Source organism: Bactrocera latifrons, unplaced genomic scaffold (assembly GCF_001853355.1).
Source record: "Bactrocera latifrons isolate USDA-ARS-PBARC rearing strain unplaced genomic scaffold, ASM185335v1 scaffold_59, whole genome shotgun sequence".
Taxonomy (NCBI): domain Eukaryota; kingdom Metazoa; phylum Arthropoda; class Insecta; order Diptera; family Tephritidae; genus Bactrocera; species Bactrocera latifrons.
Window position 1 is genome coordinate 748062 of NW_017537256.1, and position 17796 is coordinate 765857.

The 17796-nt window shown below is 34.1% G+C and overlaps 1 protein-coding gene across 10 annotated transcripts in view; it reads left to right on the top strand.

Moving 5' to 3' along the window:
* LOC108974828 (platelet-derived growth factor receptor alpha) overlaps window positions 1-17498 on the top strand; it is a 61938-nt gene extending 44440 nt beyond the window's left edge. Inside the window, exons 3-18 of one of the 10 annotated variants that reach the window (XM_018942902.1) lie at window positions 3668-4057; window positions 4120-4247; window positions 6799-6973; window positions 7874-8266; window positions 9883-10034; window positions 10994-11168; window positions 11246-11715; window positions 11793-12093; window positions 12158-12316; window positions 12477-12767; window positions 12830-13309; window positions 13378-13537; window positions 14973-15208; window positions 15284-15879; window positions 16115-16265; window positions 16552-17498. In XM_018942902.1, coding sequence (XP_018798447.1) covers window positions 3668-4057; window positions 4120-4247; window positions 6799-6973; window positions 7874-8266; window positions 9883-10034; window positions 10994-11168; window positions 11246-11715; window positions 11793-12093; window positions 12158-12316; window positions 12477-12767; window positions 12830-13309; window positions 13378-13537; window positions 14973-15208; window positions 15284-15879; window positions 16115-16265; window positions 16552-17093 — 4799 coding nt within the window. In that variant the 3' untranslated portion in view covers window positions 17094-17498. Of the gene's footprint in view, window positions 1-3667; window positions 4058-4119; window positions 4248-4514; window positions 4647-4794; window positions 4868-6798; window positions 6974-7612; window positions 7763-7873; window positions 8267-9882; window positions 10035-10993; window positions 11169-11245; window positions 11716-11792; window positions 12094-12157; window positions 12317-12476; window positions 12768-12829; window positions 13310-13377; window positions 13538-14972; window positions 15209-15283; window positions 15880-16114; window positions 16266-16551 lie in introns of all 10 variants that reach the window. The other 9 variants (XM_018942905.1, XM_018942904.1, XM_018942908.1 and 6 more) reach the window with 9 other exon arrangements.
* The last annotated feature ends 298 nt before the right edge of the window (window positions 17499-17796 follow it).

A 17796-nucleotide genomic window follows, 5' to 3' on the forward strand; every position in this document is an offset into this window, starting at 1 on the left:
ATTTTAATATTTGACAGATGTCGTTTGCAGTCTGTCGCTAGCATTGTGTTTCGCGCATTACGGAGTAAAAATATAGTAAATGCATAAAAAGAAAAACCGCAATAATTAACATAAATATTAAAGTGAAATGCCTAAAGAGTGAGGTTAAATTCATTTCTTCTGCCATCACATAGATTTGTATATATAATGCAATGTTCATAATTGATTGTTCTGCTACACTCACATTCAGTAAGATTATCAGCTCAGCTGCTTAGTTTTTTTATTTGTATTTTCTTTATTATTAGTGCTTTTTTTCGAACATAGTCTGCGACGTTAGATCTAAAAATAGTTTTTGAGTACATTGTTCAAAGTCATTGTGCTACAACTACGTAGTGTTTACAAATACAATATATTGCTTGCAGTCATATTTATATAAGTACATAAAATTTAATATGTATGTATATACTTGTATGTATGCAATATGCACGAATGTTATGTAGATTGCTATTGTTGCGAGATCGCGTCCGGCACGCTTTATGCTGTTAATAATTCAAAACTAGAACGTTAAGTATAACTGAAAACATTACAATACACTAAAGCATGCATTTTTTAGTTGTTGTAATGCAAGTGATAAATTAGTTTTGATAACTGCATTTATAAAACAACAATTATTATAATACTTAATAATTATACCGAGAGATGCTTCCTCTATATAGTATTCACTAACCATCCGCTTCAAAATAACTCAATTCGAATGGCTGCTGGACGTTATGAGGGTATTTTTTAAATTATTGAAATTTAAGACTGTATATGCTTCAAAGTAATAACATTTAAAATATTTTGCGAAAATAACGAAATCGTGATTTTTTGTAAATTCTAACTTACAAGCAGCCACGTAGTATTAGTAGCAATCGGTTTCCTTTCCCCAAGAAGGTGCTCATTATTTATTACCCAGAAAAATCTCAGAGGAACGACGTAATAAATATTAGATTTTCTACAGAAAAAAATTAAAAAAAAGTCATTACAAAGTTATAATGGATACTCCTTTTGTAATAAATAACTCATACGCACTGTCTACCAAGAGTAGAACTGTCCGCCTTAAATTAGTAGCGGGTCAAATTTAAAATTTTCAGTCGAAGAGGGAATTTCCATGCATTTTCAGGACATCTTCTCTATAATTATTTGTTTATATTCACTTAACTATGCATAAATATATTTATGTAATCTCTATTCGCCGTTCGCTTGTGCCAAACCCTTCGCGCTTATTCTGCTACGCGTATTTAATATATAATTTTAATGTGTCAATAGGTGATTTAAATGCAAATCGGTGGAACCATTCATTGAAGTGCAAACACAAAGTAAACACCGACTTATACTTCTTCTCTTCTTATTTTGAAAGTTTAAACACGTAGCAATGCCAAATCAACATTTTGAATCGGTGCAAGTTGAACGCATTTCCAGTGAATTAAAAGCAAGAAAAACGTTTATTTATATTTTGCACACTTAAGAGACGGGACAAAGATAATGATTACAGTACACAAATGAATTGAAGCCAAGTAGGGAAGGAGTAAGCTCGGGCGAAACCGAATATTGAGTACTAAAAGTGAAATTTGTATTTGTAGCGTACAAAATTGTTACCGTTAGTTATCATATTTAAATGTTTTATGTGCTATGTTTTATTATTATATTATTGTGTATTGCCATACTTATAAAGTAATATTTAGCTCATTTACATATATCTTTGTTAAATGAAAAACTGTCATATTCTTATGCAAAATGTTGCCAGAGTATAAAAGATTGTAGTAACAGTAATGCATTTGGCTTAGAAGTACAATGTATATATGTATGTATACATGAAAATATGTATGTACCTGAATGCGTGTGGCATTCAATTTAGCTTGCGTAAATATGCATGCAACTCACATTTGTGCGTACCTATATGTGTTTATATTTAGTATGCAAGGCATAGAACCCTTTCATTCCATAGCAAAAGTGATAAGAAATGGGCATTCGTATTTGGCATATTGACAAGTGCTGTGGACAAATATATAACAATACTAATTATCCTTACTTGCTCTCCTATAAGCACATGCACGTGAGCTGTCATTCGGTCGAAAATTAGGAAAAACGAATAAAGAAATAAAAAAAATCGTTAACTTCGGCTGCATCCAAGCTTTGGAATGGTATTTCCCATGTACGCTTCTTATAGCATAAGAATGTAAAAGATGATCTCTATATTTTATTGTAGTCCGATCGGAAAAATAGACGCTGTTATTGTACGTTATCTTGGAATATAATCCATTCCAATTTTCGTGTAGAAGTTTCCTCTATATGCACATAGTCGTCCGACCTGAACAATATAGCTGGTTGGCAGCTGACCTGTAAAGGCACAACAGCCACGGACCTGGCGAGTGCTTAGGAGACTCATGCATTTCGATGTGATTTGTTTTAAAAGTCATGAGGAGACTCACGGCAAACTTGTTATCAGCTGGCTCTATATAAGAAAAGCAACCACCGTACCTGGCCAGTGCTGAGGTGACTCTCACACTGCGATGGGATTTTATTTGGAAGTCAGAAGGTAGCTTCAGGGGAGGCTGGCTGCCAGCTGGCTCTATATAAGAAAACAGGTACCGGTATCTAGGTGACCCTCTCACCGTCATATGATTTTATTTGAAAGGCTTAGTTTATTTGGCAGCTATGTATATGCAACAGAAATCCAATAGTGACACTTTCGTCAAATTAGCAGCGTTTTGGGTAGAAAAAACCTCAACAAAATTTCAGATTAATATCTCAAACACTAAAAAACTAGTTCGGAAATATACTGAGAAACGGATAAGGTTACATCGAGTCACTTTGTTACTATTAACCATCCATGTATTTTTTTTTTATAGGGAGTTCTCCGACGTTTTCTGAAGGTTATAGAGCTCGCGACAAAACTTAATATACCCTGATTAGGGTATTAAAGCTTTCTTATCAACAAATTCATATACATATATATCTGTAAAAGTATTTTTCATTCATAATTAATTATATCGTATATTTCTCTCTGACGTACTTAATTATATTTAATTTGTTTGCTCAAAATTAGACGTTTTATTCCACATCTCTTTTTTCCCATTTTATCAATAGGTATGTATTTTGCAATAATTTTTTCCTTTCGTTTGCGATTGCAAATAACTCCCCTGGTGCTATATAGCTGTCTTTAATTAAACGCCACCTCATCCAATACGAATACCAAAAAGCAAATAATTCTTTGTAAGTAAATAGAGTTGGACTTTGGCGCCACTGGCGACACAGTTTAATTGTGTGCATCCGATGCTTTTTTGTGGCTTCCAACTGATATATTAAAATTTATTTCACTGTGTGAGTGTGTGTATATTTTGGAATGCGTGCGCTAACCACTTAGAAAACTTATGCAAAATAATATACATACCTATGTATGTGTGTCTTTGGTACTTAAGTAAGAAATATGCTCACAGGGCATACGAAAATGGATTTTAAGAATAGTGTACAAAGGCATTCAACTGTTTTCCATTCAACAAAATTTAAAAGTAGCGAAACGAACACACAACTCGCATAAGTCAAATAAACTTGCATATTCTAACAGAGCACACTTTATGTGCGCTTAAGGAGTTATCCGCATACATTCTATTATTATATAACTACTTAGTTTTTATTTATGTTTCAGCGCCACAATTATTTCCAACAAACTACGACGAGGAATTCCGTCGTAATGATGCTGTCGAATATGGTGCACCGTTAATCACACCTCTAATGGACTATGTAACACTTGAATTAAATACCAATTATACAATACGTTGTGAGGCCGATGAACCATTAACGTGGAGACTCCCTGATGATACTGTTGACTACGACGAGCAAACGTTTAACACTGGTGATCCACAACGTCTACATGGCAGTATGCTATATCTACAGGATATATCTAGCAAGAATTTGGGTAACTACTATTGCATAAAAAAATCAAGTGTTCCAAATAGACTAGATGCAATGCTGGACGAGGAACTTGTAGAGTTGGTTAATAATTATAAAGCGTCCTCAATTTACATATACGTTAATGGTAAGAATAAATGTACTATAGAGGCATAGTTTGTATTTACTAACGCCGTTATTCTCCCACAGACCCTGTTAATCTTTTGTCACAAAATGAATTTCCGGTAATTAGTGCGCTTCAATACCAGGATACGGTCATACCATGCAAACCAACTATGCCCAACATAGAAGTGCTGCTAACCACGTCGCATGGTGAAGTAAGTATATCGTATATACAAACGAGTATTTATTTTTGACTAAATATCAACTTGCTTTCAAGCTCCTCAATTTTTACACTTTTCAAATACACGAGCTTAATAAACTTCCCGCTTGCACTTTCAATGCAATATTTATTAAATTTCAATGTTTATCAATGCTAATTGTCATATACGGTTTCATATTTCATTTAATTTGTGTATTTAACTAATTTGGTTATGGCTGCTATATACATTTTTTCTTGGCTTAATATTTTATATTATATTTAGGATGGGGTGGAGGCAAAAGTTTTGTGTTCCTCTAAGTCGACGCCACAGCATACAAGCTTTCCACCTGCCAATGTGTATGACTCAATTGAATTCGATCCGAAAATCGGTTTCATCATACACAATGTGAGAAACATTGCTGATTTGGATTGCTTTAGCCGCAATGGAAGCACAATTAGTTCACTTAACTATATAATTAGTATGAAACGTATGTTACTCAACTCCTTTTTACCTGTCTCTTATACACATCTAGATGTGTATAAGAGACAGCAATGTGAGAAACATTGCTGATTTGGATTGCTTTAGCCGCAATGGAAGCACAATTAGTTCACTTAACTATATAATTAGTATGAAACGTATGTTACTCAACTCCTTTTTACCTAAAAAAAAAACAACAACTATAAATTTATGTAGACCGCAATACCTTGTATATATACATACGACTATTTATAGTTACCCAAAAACAATATATAGTACCATAAACATCCACTTACGTATATATAGTAGACAGTACACAGAGTACATAGTAAAGTAGCGCTAGAAGTATGCCACCTGTATAAATATGTAATTATTTGGCATTACTCCTTATAAATACGAAAATACATACAAATTTGCTAAATAGATAAAGCTAGTACCATAAATTATAAATTTATATAACAAACTAATTGGTCCACATATAATGAATATTGCATAATATAAATAATTGATGGAAATTTCAATATAGAAGAAAATGTATATATTTGATCTGATTAGGCAGGACACATTTGAGGTTCTTGCGACAGGGTATTTCGACAACAAAAACAAATATGATTAATAGTGAAGACTAAAAAAGGATCTGCGCATTTGATCACACTAGTAAGAGTATTTCCTGGGGATATAAACTTTACCAAGAGTCGTTTAGGCGAAAGGTTATTAGGTACTTCTCATAGTCTTAACATATATCGTCACCTAAAATGTAAAACACCGTATCATCAAAAAAAGCGAAATTGAGTTTTTTATTGCTTACGATTCATTATATGTATTACATATATGTAACATAAAATTTTCAGCTTCTGCTGTCAGATATAGCCAATATATTGGTTAGTCGAAAAAGTATTTTCGTATTTTGTCAATAGATGTCGTTGCAGTCGTATATCGCCGTACCAATCACATTGTGTCATACAAAATAGTGTTGGAGAGATGATATTTTAAGCTTCAGTTAACCAATAAATTCGAGGACGTTGAAAAAAAGTTACACTGGTTAAAGTGAGTGAAAAAATGAGAAATCTCCTTTTGAAGTTTACGGAGACAATGCTGTATCAGTTCGTGTAACACAACAATGATTCGCTCGCTCCGTTCTGGAAATTTCGAAATTTCACTGATGAAAGTCTTACATTGAAGGAATGATACCTCTGGCGGAAAAATGGCAAAAAGTGGTCTACCAAAATGTTTTGTTCACTATAAATAAAAAAATTAGTTGAAGTTTTATTAGAAATACGAAAAGATTTTTTCGACTGCCCAATATAACCATTTTATAACCAAAACACAAAGATGTTTCAATATGAGTTTCGTTTTTCCTTCGCCTGTTAACTTTCGAAAAGAGATGTTACGTTATTATTATTTTTTTTTTTTTGAAATTTTAAAACCATACATACAGTTCCCAGTACAATTTTATTTGCGAAATTCAGATAATTAAAAAAATTAATTAAAAATTTGCACATATTTTCTAAATACAATGCAATTATGTATATAAGTATGTTAGTAAGTCCTCTTATTGCTATAAACAGAATACATTTTCTTGTTAAAAAAGGACTTTTGTAGTCAATTCACAGAAATAATTTTTGTAAGTAAAAACACCAGAGTATCTGTAGACATTCTCACACTTATAAAGACTAACTTTTATTTTTTTCATTATATACATTCTTGTAATTATACATTATAACAAGTTCTCAATTGACCCTGTGCAAACCTAATTGCACTTTGGCACAGGAACGATTTTTTTAAACTAATCTAACCTAACAAAGTTAAAAAAACAAATTTCGACACTTTTTATTATGCCTACATATACTATTATATTATATACTATAATAAATTTAAGATATTTTTCATAGTGTTTATTTTCTATGCAATTCCTAAGAGGCCTGTACTTTGCTCACCTTCTCTTCTTAGCTTTTTGTATTACACACGCCCACATACACACCGTCATCACTTTTGTGCTTTTTACTTGCTTACCGCTCGTTCATACAGTTAGTTTTTAAGCTTAAAACTTTTTTCTAAATTCAACACAAAACGTTTTATTGCTGTTTAGACATTTTCCAGTGAAAATACCGGCCGCTATAATCCTCAGCGCGGTTTCGTCGTCGAAATACGCGGCGTTACCGATGGCGGCAGCTATGTGTGCCGACCCAAAGTGCCGTCTCCATTAAATGAAGAGGAGGAACAAACCTTTGAGATCCTTTTTAGTGGTAACGAACCTGTTAATCGTGAGTTTTGCACCCCATTTGTGATTGTTTTCTGTGTCTCTTGTACCTATCTTATTTACTACAGCTACATTTATTGTAAACAAAATACTATTTTCTTTTACATACAGTTTGATATGAACAAAAATTAATTTAAACAAATTTTTTCTTAATAATTAGTTGAAATTATTTAAAAATGTTACTAATATTTGGAAAAACAATAAGGTTTAACTTCTTCAGACGTTATCAAAAACGTTTTAGAACATTTCTATTAAGAAGTATGAGTTAAGATTAGCCTAAAAGAGTTGTATACTTATATCCGCTCTCAAAAATTACGAATAACTTATTACAATTATTTGGTTGATTAACTTGAAATTTGGTGTTGGTATTTCGGCTTTCAATTTATTTCAATTTTATTCGAGTGTTTTACTGCTAAGTATACAATTACATATTTTACATGCGTATACACACTTACATATATGGCCTTTTTCTATTTTTCCTATACACCATTTTATGCCTCTATCATTCCGGCGGTTATTGAAATACATACTTAATAAACGAAAACGCGTTTACATTTTTTTTTTTTTGTAATTAACATCAAAAAAACTTGAAAACAATCCATTAATTATACATATATTTGTATGAATATTCGACAAACTGAAGCATCGGATAATACATCGGTGGAGGCTACAGTAGCTACTATGAATACCAAAACTACAAACGAAAGAAAGCACAACGCCAAACAAATCATATCCTTAAAAACTAAACGCATTTATAAACCCAGACCAAGCCGAAGCACGAAATCCGAAACAAGTACAGTAACTAACAAAATCATGTTTGTCACTAACCGCATTTTTGATGTAGCTAAACGAAACAAATCGCCTGTTTTGCATAAAATGTTAAATAAATCTGTTGTTGTAACAGCTGTGGAAATGGGTATGGATGTTGATCTTAATGTTGACACAACTAATCTTGGTGATGGCAATGTTGTTAATGAAAATAAGCGTGTCTTTGGCGTTGAAACTCATAATAGCAATATCCTAGCAAATGTTGTGGGTCTTACTAATGGTGACGGTTACGATACGACTCAAACGACTACACTTTCTGGCTATAAAAACGCAAAAGTAGTTAACAATTACACAGACGACTCGCTCACTGACATTGATAATGGTGACAGAATTGTTGTTGAAGAAAATCATATTTATGAAAACGCACCACAACGTTCAACATGTTTGCGCAGCACAAAGAGACCGCTTTTAAAACGCGCTGCGCCAACAACTAGATGGCATAGTTCACGATTCCGTGGTGCGCTACGATGTAAGTTCTATATATTGGCAGCAAATAACAGTAATTTAAAAGCTAAACATTTTCATGTAGATTTTTCGTACCCTTTTTTCGAGATTGTTGTTTAATGCACGGATTTTCTCAATTAATACATATAATTTTTTAAAGCGCATGACTTATGCTGGAAAATTATAGCTGTTTACATACTTTTGTTTTCCAACGAAAGTTTTCAAATGCACAATTTATACATTAAATGTTATCTACATATGTACCACGTTTTAATTTCATTCGAAAGTTGTTGACTTATATTTTAATGCTTAAAAAGCTTCGAAAGCTTTTGGCTCAGAAAAAGCTTACATGTTGGCGCGTAAAATGCTTTAAAGTCGTGCGTATTGTATTTGGTAAGTAAAAAATAATAATAAAACGTTGTTAAGCTTGGCAAGGAAATATTTGAAAAGTATGGAAGAAAAGCTGCAGAAAACTGTTAAAGCTGAAAAATTATACTTAAATATGTATTTTAGTACATGGCAAGCAAAAGCATTCTTATATATGTTTTTTAATATGTGGTATTATATACTTACTCGTATGTATTGTAACTAAGTGCGACTAAAAGTTTAGATTAATCAAAAAGAAAACTTGCCACTTTATGCACCGTGAACATTTCTAAACACAACTTTAATGTAAAGATTTGTGGTCAATATGGTATGCCAAAATCTTTACGAAAGTGAGACTGAGATTCATCACAGCCAAAGTGATAATACGCTTCTAATTTGTAGAGAAATCTTCTTTCAAAGTATTTCTTAGGGTTTTCTAATAATTATTTTCAAAATCAGCTTTAAGCTGCTGCTAAGAAAATAGTATTAGTTAAAGGAAGCTTAAAAGACTGTAGAGACTATCACTAAAGTAAACTATCACTGTCTTTCTGGTTATTTCCAACAACTACAATAGAAAAAATTTTGAATTAGTATAATTCGTAAAATACAAGAGACCTATATAGGATTTTTCTAATAGAATTATAGTACAAGAGACTTTTGAATCACACATTAAGCACAAACTCTTAAATTATGCAATAAATAAAATGTTTATGCAAATACATTCATATGTAAATAGCTTTTGTCCATAAGTTTGCTTATGAATTTCACTTAATAACCGTACTATGTTCATGCATACACAGCTTTAACTAATGGAGCTTCTTGTCTAATATAATCCAGTTCGTGTTTTTATCAACTGAGCTTATAAAACATTTTCGAAAACACATCACATCGGGAACTGGTACTCATTGCTAAGTATAATCGAAGTACTTTTGCTTTCATAACTGTATATTTACATACATTCCTTCATTAAAAAAATATTAATATATCATTTTATTTAGTTTTTATATATTTATTTGTAAATTGTATTGTGTATTGCGTGTAATGTTTTATATATTATATATTTGATTTGTATACGCAACGCTTTATATTATTTTTTCATATTTTATGTACTTGCATGCTTTTTGTACGATTTTTACTCCTCTGTTCTATGTATTATTCCCAAGTATGTTGGCTTTTAGTTTTTAGTAACTTTTATTTAAAAACACACTTACTCATATATTTACATAATTTTTTTGCTTTACGACATTCATCGTCGATAAATCGTTAAACTAATAGCGAGTACGAAATATATTGAGAAACCGATTATAACCTCAAATTCCCGTGGACATGTGAACGTTGGTGAAAACTTCACGCTGAATTGTTATGTGAAAATCGCCTTTGATGTTTCCTACTCAACAGAATGGAAAACACCACCAGGTGTAGATGAGGTGAGATTAATTAAAGCAGTAATGAAATATGTATGTATATAAAAGTTATTTTATACAAAAATTTTATAAAAAAATAAGGAAGGGCTAAATTCTGGAATCGGAATCTAAGCAATTTTATATACACATACATCGTATATTCGATATAACTTATACATATACTGACCGACATATTCAGTATGAAGTTTGTTAGAAAAACGAAAATCCTTATACAAGGTACGTTCCAAAGTAAACAGGACTTAAAAAAACAGAACAAATGGTTTTTTCGGCAAAAGTCTCCTTCTGCTTCAATACAGCTTTTTGCACGGTCCAAAAGCATGTCGAACGAGTGTTTTAGCTCGTTGGCCAGTATGCCGATGCAAGCCTGATGAATGACTATGCGTGTTCGATGGAATTTGCGGTGATCACGGATTTTGATGGATTTTTATGTCTTCACGACCACTTTGAAAATGTTGAAACCACTCGTGCACTTTGCTATGGGGTAAGCAATCATCACCATAAACTTGTTTCATCAATTGAAACGTTTAGGTAAAAGTTTTACTAATTTTAATGTTGGCTCTTTGTTCGAAGCTCAGTTTCGTACCGATAACACAATCATACTGACACTTAAAAAGCAATAACTTCACTTCCAATCTATGGAATGTTGTGAAATTCTCACTGGACAATCGATAACGATAGCAAATTCTAACGCCAGTCGACATATAGTTGGAGCCATCAGGTTCGCTACATTCAAAAAGTTTACATTGGAACGCACCTTGTATATTTTATAAGGTCTCCGACGTATCGTTCTGGGTATTACAAACTTCGTGGCAAGTTTAATATATCCTGTTCAGGGTATAAAAACAAACAACATTATGATGTATTTTAAAATAAGAACCAATATTTAAATCAATACTGTTAAAATATTAGTATCAATAGTATTTCCTTCAACTAAAGACTTTTAAATATTTTATATGATATAGGACCGTATGATTAAAACTATACCAACATTTATAAATAAAACATCCACACATCAAGTCGGCGAGGCAAAATTGACAATATTAAACTCTAAGAAATCGGATTCTGGTCTTTATGAATGCATTTGCACGGACCATTCGAAAAATGTTGGACGCAACAATTATCAAATGACAGTTTTAAGTGAGTATACCAGCTATATCGATTTAAGCACAACCTTCTTTACATACTATAAATACTTTTAAAAACATTATCACCAGATCGCGATGAGGGCTATATAAACATTAGTGAGCCTTCCGGTTATTACAAAATCGCCAGTAGCGCGAATAAAAAGGTGCAGATCAATGTTAAATATCGCGGTTATCCGTTTCCTACGCTTACTTGGTACAAACCAGACAACACGCAAATTCATCCATCCAAAAAATATATTATCAACACCACCGACACGTCGATTACGCTGCAAATAGTGAATGCACAACTCGAGGACAGTGGTGAATATGTGATACGCGCCAAGAATGAATTGTTGGTGAAAGAGTTGAAATTCAATGTGAGCATAAGCGACAAGCCCAAAGTGACCGTCGAGGATGTGTATGTGCAGGCTGGCGAAGAAGCACATCTGCAGTGCAAAGTGTTATCCTTTCCCTTCGCCGTAGTCTCATGGGTATTTACACCGTGTAGCATATCGCCGCGTTGGCCCTCGTGCAACAAGCGAATGGATCAAAATTTTAATGTATGCAAACTTTATTCCTTTTCTTTGTTTTTGACTTATTTGAACTTTAATTTAATTTTATTACATAACAACAATAGTCTACACGAAATGCCCAACCAGGCGCAACGGCCGTTGAATATATACATGACCTATTTTTTACGCCAGAAAGACCGGGTATTATGCATTGTTTAGCGGTAAATCCGAAAGGTATGGGTGAAGGTAAAGGTCACGTGCTTATTGGCGACATAAATGACAATATGACCATATACGGTACGGATGAGAATAAGAAAATTGCACGCGGTGATGAGGTGACACTCACGTGTGCTGCTCTCTCTTATTACTTCTCTGACGATCTGGATTGGTATAAAGATGGCGAATTGGTGGAAGAGAACAGCGGCAGTAAGTTCTATATTACGAAAGCAATGAGTTTTAAATACTAGTCACATTTATGGTCTTGTTATAGATTTTGTCATTAGCAACTCTTCAAGCAGCTACTCGTATCAAAAAACATTGGTAATTGAAAATATACAAGATAGCGATCAGGGCAGCTATGAGTGTCGTGCACGTAATGCAAACAATCCCGACATGCAAGAAACTAAATATAGAAGCATTTTTGTTAATGGTAAGTTGTCACCTAAATCCATTTTTGTTTTGCGAAATTCAGCAAGATCACACCAATTTCGACAATGAGTGTGGCTTTGTGGCAGAAGTTCTTGAGTAAGCGCTTTACGTTTAAATAAAATAAATATGCTCTCTCTTTGATTCCTTTTTCCCTGCTGCAGAACCCTTGGCTCCACGCATGCGGCATACTAATCTTGATGAGAGTGATAAAATGGAGCGCAAGCTTGGCGATGCTTTACAATTGGAGTGCAAACCGGATGCAATACCAGCAGCGGAAGTACATTGGTATAAGGACGATGTTGAATTGAACAACAGCAGTTATGTGAACATTCTAGACGATGGCAGCAAACTAATTATACAATATATCAAACCTGAACATGAAGGTGTATACAAATGTGTGGCTTCAAATCGTTTGGGTACTGTCGAAGTGAGTTCGGCGGTTAAAATTACAAGTGAGTTTCATTTTAATCACAAGTAATAATTGAAGTAAACTCATAATTTGATTTGTTTGCAGATTTGCCACGCATGCGCGTCGGTTGGATACTCGCCATACTGTTCTTCTTCATTTTCCTCATTGCCCTGGTGATTTATCTATGTGTGCGTGTCATGCGCGAACGAAAGCGTCTGCGTGATTACAAAGCGGCCGGTTTGGCAAATTTCGAAGACGGCGCTGTGGAGCATATAAATCCAGCGCTGACATTAGACGAACAGGCCGATTTATTGCCATATGATCGTGCTTTTGAATTTCCACGTGAAAAACTTAAATTGGGCAAGCAATTGGGTGCCGGCGCTTTTGGTGTGGTGTTAAAAGCCCATGCGGAAGGCATACGACCAGATGAAAAAGAAACGGTAGTGGCTGTGAAAATGGTCAAACGTATTGCTGATAATGAGGTGATGCGTGCACTGGTGACGGAATTGAAGATTTTGGTGCATCTCGGCCCAAATTTGAACGTTGTCAATCTCTTGGGTGCAGTCACCAAAAATATTGCGAAACGTGTGTAGCTCAATCACTCGGTTGTTCTAAATCTCTTGATTATATTAATTTTAAACATATTTGTTTAGGTGAATTAATGGTTATTGTGGAGTACTGTCGTTATGGTAATGTACAAAACTTCTTACTGCGCAATCGTAAACGATTCATAAATCAAATTAACCCTGAAACGGATAAAATTGATCCAACCATCACCAAACAGCGGTTTTCGGATAATTTCGAGTTAAACCGGTATGTTCTTTTTACCTATATCGGATCAAATAATAGCTTATACACGCATATATTTGATTACCATATGCATGTACATATACTATATACTACATGGCATGCATTTCAATAATAACTATTTTTAATAATATTAGAAATGTGAGATTATTCGTTTTTAGTTTCCACAACCTTAAACTAATTGCATTTTACTAAAACAAAAATTATTATTCAGAATTTCATGTTTATATGTTTTCATTTTTAATAGTCGATATATGTATTTAACAACTGCAATTAGAATCCATTGTTCTATTATGTAATATTTCGTGGCATGGTTTTTGTTTGCTTGAAGCCTATGATTTTATTACTTATTACTTCCGATTTAATTCGATTGTCCAACACTAACAAAACCATAGTTATTTATAACACTTTTAGCTCTAATAACATTTTAAGAACTTGAATTAATTACTAACAAAGGCGTTAGCTTCGGTTGTACTGGAGTTATACTATTCTTCATAAGTGCATGCCCCATAGTATAAAATCACTTAAAATTATCTTTATTTTGATTTTAATCGCTCTTTTTGAAAATCAACTATTTGCTAAAAGTGTATACGAACATTTTGCCGATTTGGATCTGTTGATTTGAATGGCAGCTATATGTTCTGGTTGTAACTCAACAATGTAGCTAGTTGGTAGCAGGAAGTCACCAGGCACCGTGCCTGGCCAGCTGGCTCTATATAAGAAAAGCAGGCACCGTGCCCGGCCAGTGTTTAGGTGGCCCTCACGCCGTGGAGTGATGTCGCTGTTATAAAGCTGGCTGCCAGCTAGCAAAACAAGCACTGTGCCTGGTCAGTGCTTGGGTAACGCTCACGCCGCGAAGTGAAGTGATTTAAAAGTCACGGGTGACTTCAACCGTAGCTGGCCGTCAGCTAGCTCTATGTAAGAAAAGCAGTCACCGTGTTTGGTCAGTGCTTGGCTGACGCTCCCGCCGCGAAGTGATGTCGCTGTTATGAAGCTGGCTGCCAGCTGGCTCTATATAAGAAAATCAGGCAGTATTTCAAAGTTCTTGGTAATTTGATTAGCGCACTACCACTTAATAGGTAGAGGTTTTATTTTCACATGTAAATAGGAAAGCTTTATTCTCATAACATGTTCTTTCATCTATTCTACTTTAAACTAAAAATACTATTATCTAAAAAATATATTTCCTGCTAACCTTTTTTTTCTAAATTGCACTTAAAATACTTGTAAATACCACTTCTGTGAACCATTTATTAACTGATTTATGTTTGTCTGTATGTGTTTAACTATATTTTTGTGGTGCTGGTAATTATTTGTCCCTACTACTTCCTACATCCAATGCGAATGATTCTTGTGTACTTACAATGGGAATAATATTTGTGGTGCTCATAACAACAACTATTTTATGCATTATGGATGCCTTGTATTTTATTTGAATCAGTGATGGAGTAAGATATGTTAATCTGGCATTTGCAAATCACCAATATGTTAATCATATGAATAATATGAATAATAATTATACGGCAAATAATCGTAGAAACTCCGACGAGGATCCACGCTCCGGCACACGTGCCGGCCGTCCCAATTCCACTGGATATTTGCGTCAATCGGATTTGTACGAAGGACATGTGGATAGCTGTGCAACGGAGCAAACTGTAATGACCACAATACCGGAGGGTGTGTAAACACATTTCATGATATAATGTATTTGCTTCTAATACCGTTAATCTATTTATTATTTTTCTACAACAGACGATGATAATGTCTTATCCAATAATTCTGTGCAACCTGCTTGGCGCTCCAACTACAAACCAGATAGTACAGAAGCCATGACAATTACCACAACACAGCTGGTAAGTTGGGCATTCCAAGTGGCACGCGCCATGGATTATCTGTCGTCGCGTAAAGTGTTGCACGGTGATCTGGCGGCTCGTAATATCCTGCTTTGTGAGGATAATGTGGTGAAAATTTGCGATTTTGGCTTAGCACGTTCCATGTATAAAAGTGAGAACTACAAGAAACAAGGCGAAGCACCATTGCCGATTAAATGGTTGGCCTTGGAGTCACTCAGCGATCATATCTTTAGCACTTACACTGATGTCTGGTCGTTTGGCATTGTTTTGTGGGAGTTCTTCTCATTGGCCAAGGTACCCTATCCCGGTATGGATCCGAATCAGAGCTTATATTTGAAAATAAAAGATGGTTATCGCATGGAGAAACCACCATATGCCAATAATGAATTGTACGATATAATGTTGGAGTGTTGGAGTACAAATCCGGAGAGCCGTCCATTATTTAAAGTGTTGGAAAAATACTTCGCACGTATGCTGGGCGAGGATGTGACAAATGTAAGTATAAAAAAATTAAATTCAATAAACTACCGAATGATAAGGAAAACCAAAACAAAAAACTAATGCTGCAAAATTTTTTTGAACCCACTTTAAGAAATTTATAAAAATAATGCCAACAGCTGACCTTTGATTAACATCCCTGCCACTTATCCATGACCATTTTATTTAAACATAGTGATGGAAAAAATTCCTATAGACCATGTAATAAAAAAATATATTAATTTTTCAACAGCATTATGTTGATTTGAATGACACTTATTTGCGCGCGAACATGGACAATGCCAATACCAAGCCAACTGATTATCTGTCGCTAATGGGCTCACCAGACGAAATGGCACCGGCGCCACCACGCTATGTAAACGGCCATATATTGCCTGAAATACGTAAGTTTAATTCATTTTAATTACTTTATTCATACGTGTATGCATAAAAACATCCTTTTTACATACGTAATTATCTATTTATAATTGTTTATAAATGTGACTGTGTCTTTCTTTAACTAACCACTCTTACATATTTCTATGTTCTATTTAAAATCTTTCCATCTACATACATACACACATGTATTCACATCTGTCTTCGATTTCATGCAACTAACCTAACACTCCGTCTTGCTACCATGCGTTTGTGCATTTGTGTGCGTTTGTCCTTCCCATTACGTTCACCCAGGTATACAGCCATCTACTTCCGACGACTACTTAAATATGAGCATCGAAACTGGTACAACCATTTTCTCACCGACACGTCCCAAAGATTATCAAAATTCTAATGAAGATACAAATACAACAACAACAACTTCTTTCACCTTCCCAGATAATACAGCGCCAACAGCGCCACCAACATCACAACATTCCCCCACCTTAGTGAATAATCTCGATAGTGCAATTAATAAGAATCGCAAGAAGGAAGGCATGCAACCGGAGGAGATACCAATGCTGACGGGCACACATCACAATTCAGATGATGGCGACGACAGCCCAGCGCAAGACCGAAAGTTCGCCAAAAACATATTACAACAACATGTACGCGCTACGCCTACACCGTCGCCGCGTCATCACATCGCCGAGACCGAACTCAGCGGCAGCGATAACTATGTGAACGTGAATTCACCGAAAAAGTTGAATAACAATGGTGCGAGAGCAGCGGATGCATTTTCCAATCCCAGTTATCAAATTTTAAAGACTGTTTCAAAGGAAGTGGATAATAAATGAAGGGTGATCAGTAGAAAAACCAACACAATCCGGGGCATAGAGCTTAATAGTCGGCGCTGTTTGCCTATTGCAAATATGTGTAAGAATGTAAAAATATTCGAACAAATATTGTCATGATTAGATAAATTCGACTTTCGTAATAACTAAAAACTACAAACTATACTATACTACTGTATGTGAGGATTACTTATCGAGAGTAAAATCAATTTATTTTTAATTTTTTTTTTTTTAATTTTTTTTTGTTATTATTTTTTAATGAAATTTGTTTAGAAGTCGATTTCATATTTATTATGCTAATAAGTGTTCATTTTCATAGTCAAAATGAGTTATAGTCATAAGTATTGCATGCGATTTTGCTAATTCACAGTAACTTGACACTTATTTTAACGGTTTTAGCTTTCCAAATATCATTGATCTTATCGATGAAAGCGCGCCAGCTTAAAAAACGGTGAAATATTACATACTATACATAATGCATTTATTTACTATAAATGGAAGCATAAAGGGTTTTAGGTCATATTTTATCCATTATGTCATTATAAAATTAAATAATAAGGCTAAAACTACGGAGGATCATAAATTTTAAATTTTTTAATCCAAAAAAAATATTTGGACTGCTTAAAAATCATTTATACTCCTGTAACATTATAAAGAAAAATAATGAGATAGCTTAAACGCCGACTTGAATACTTACATATAAATG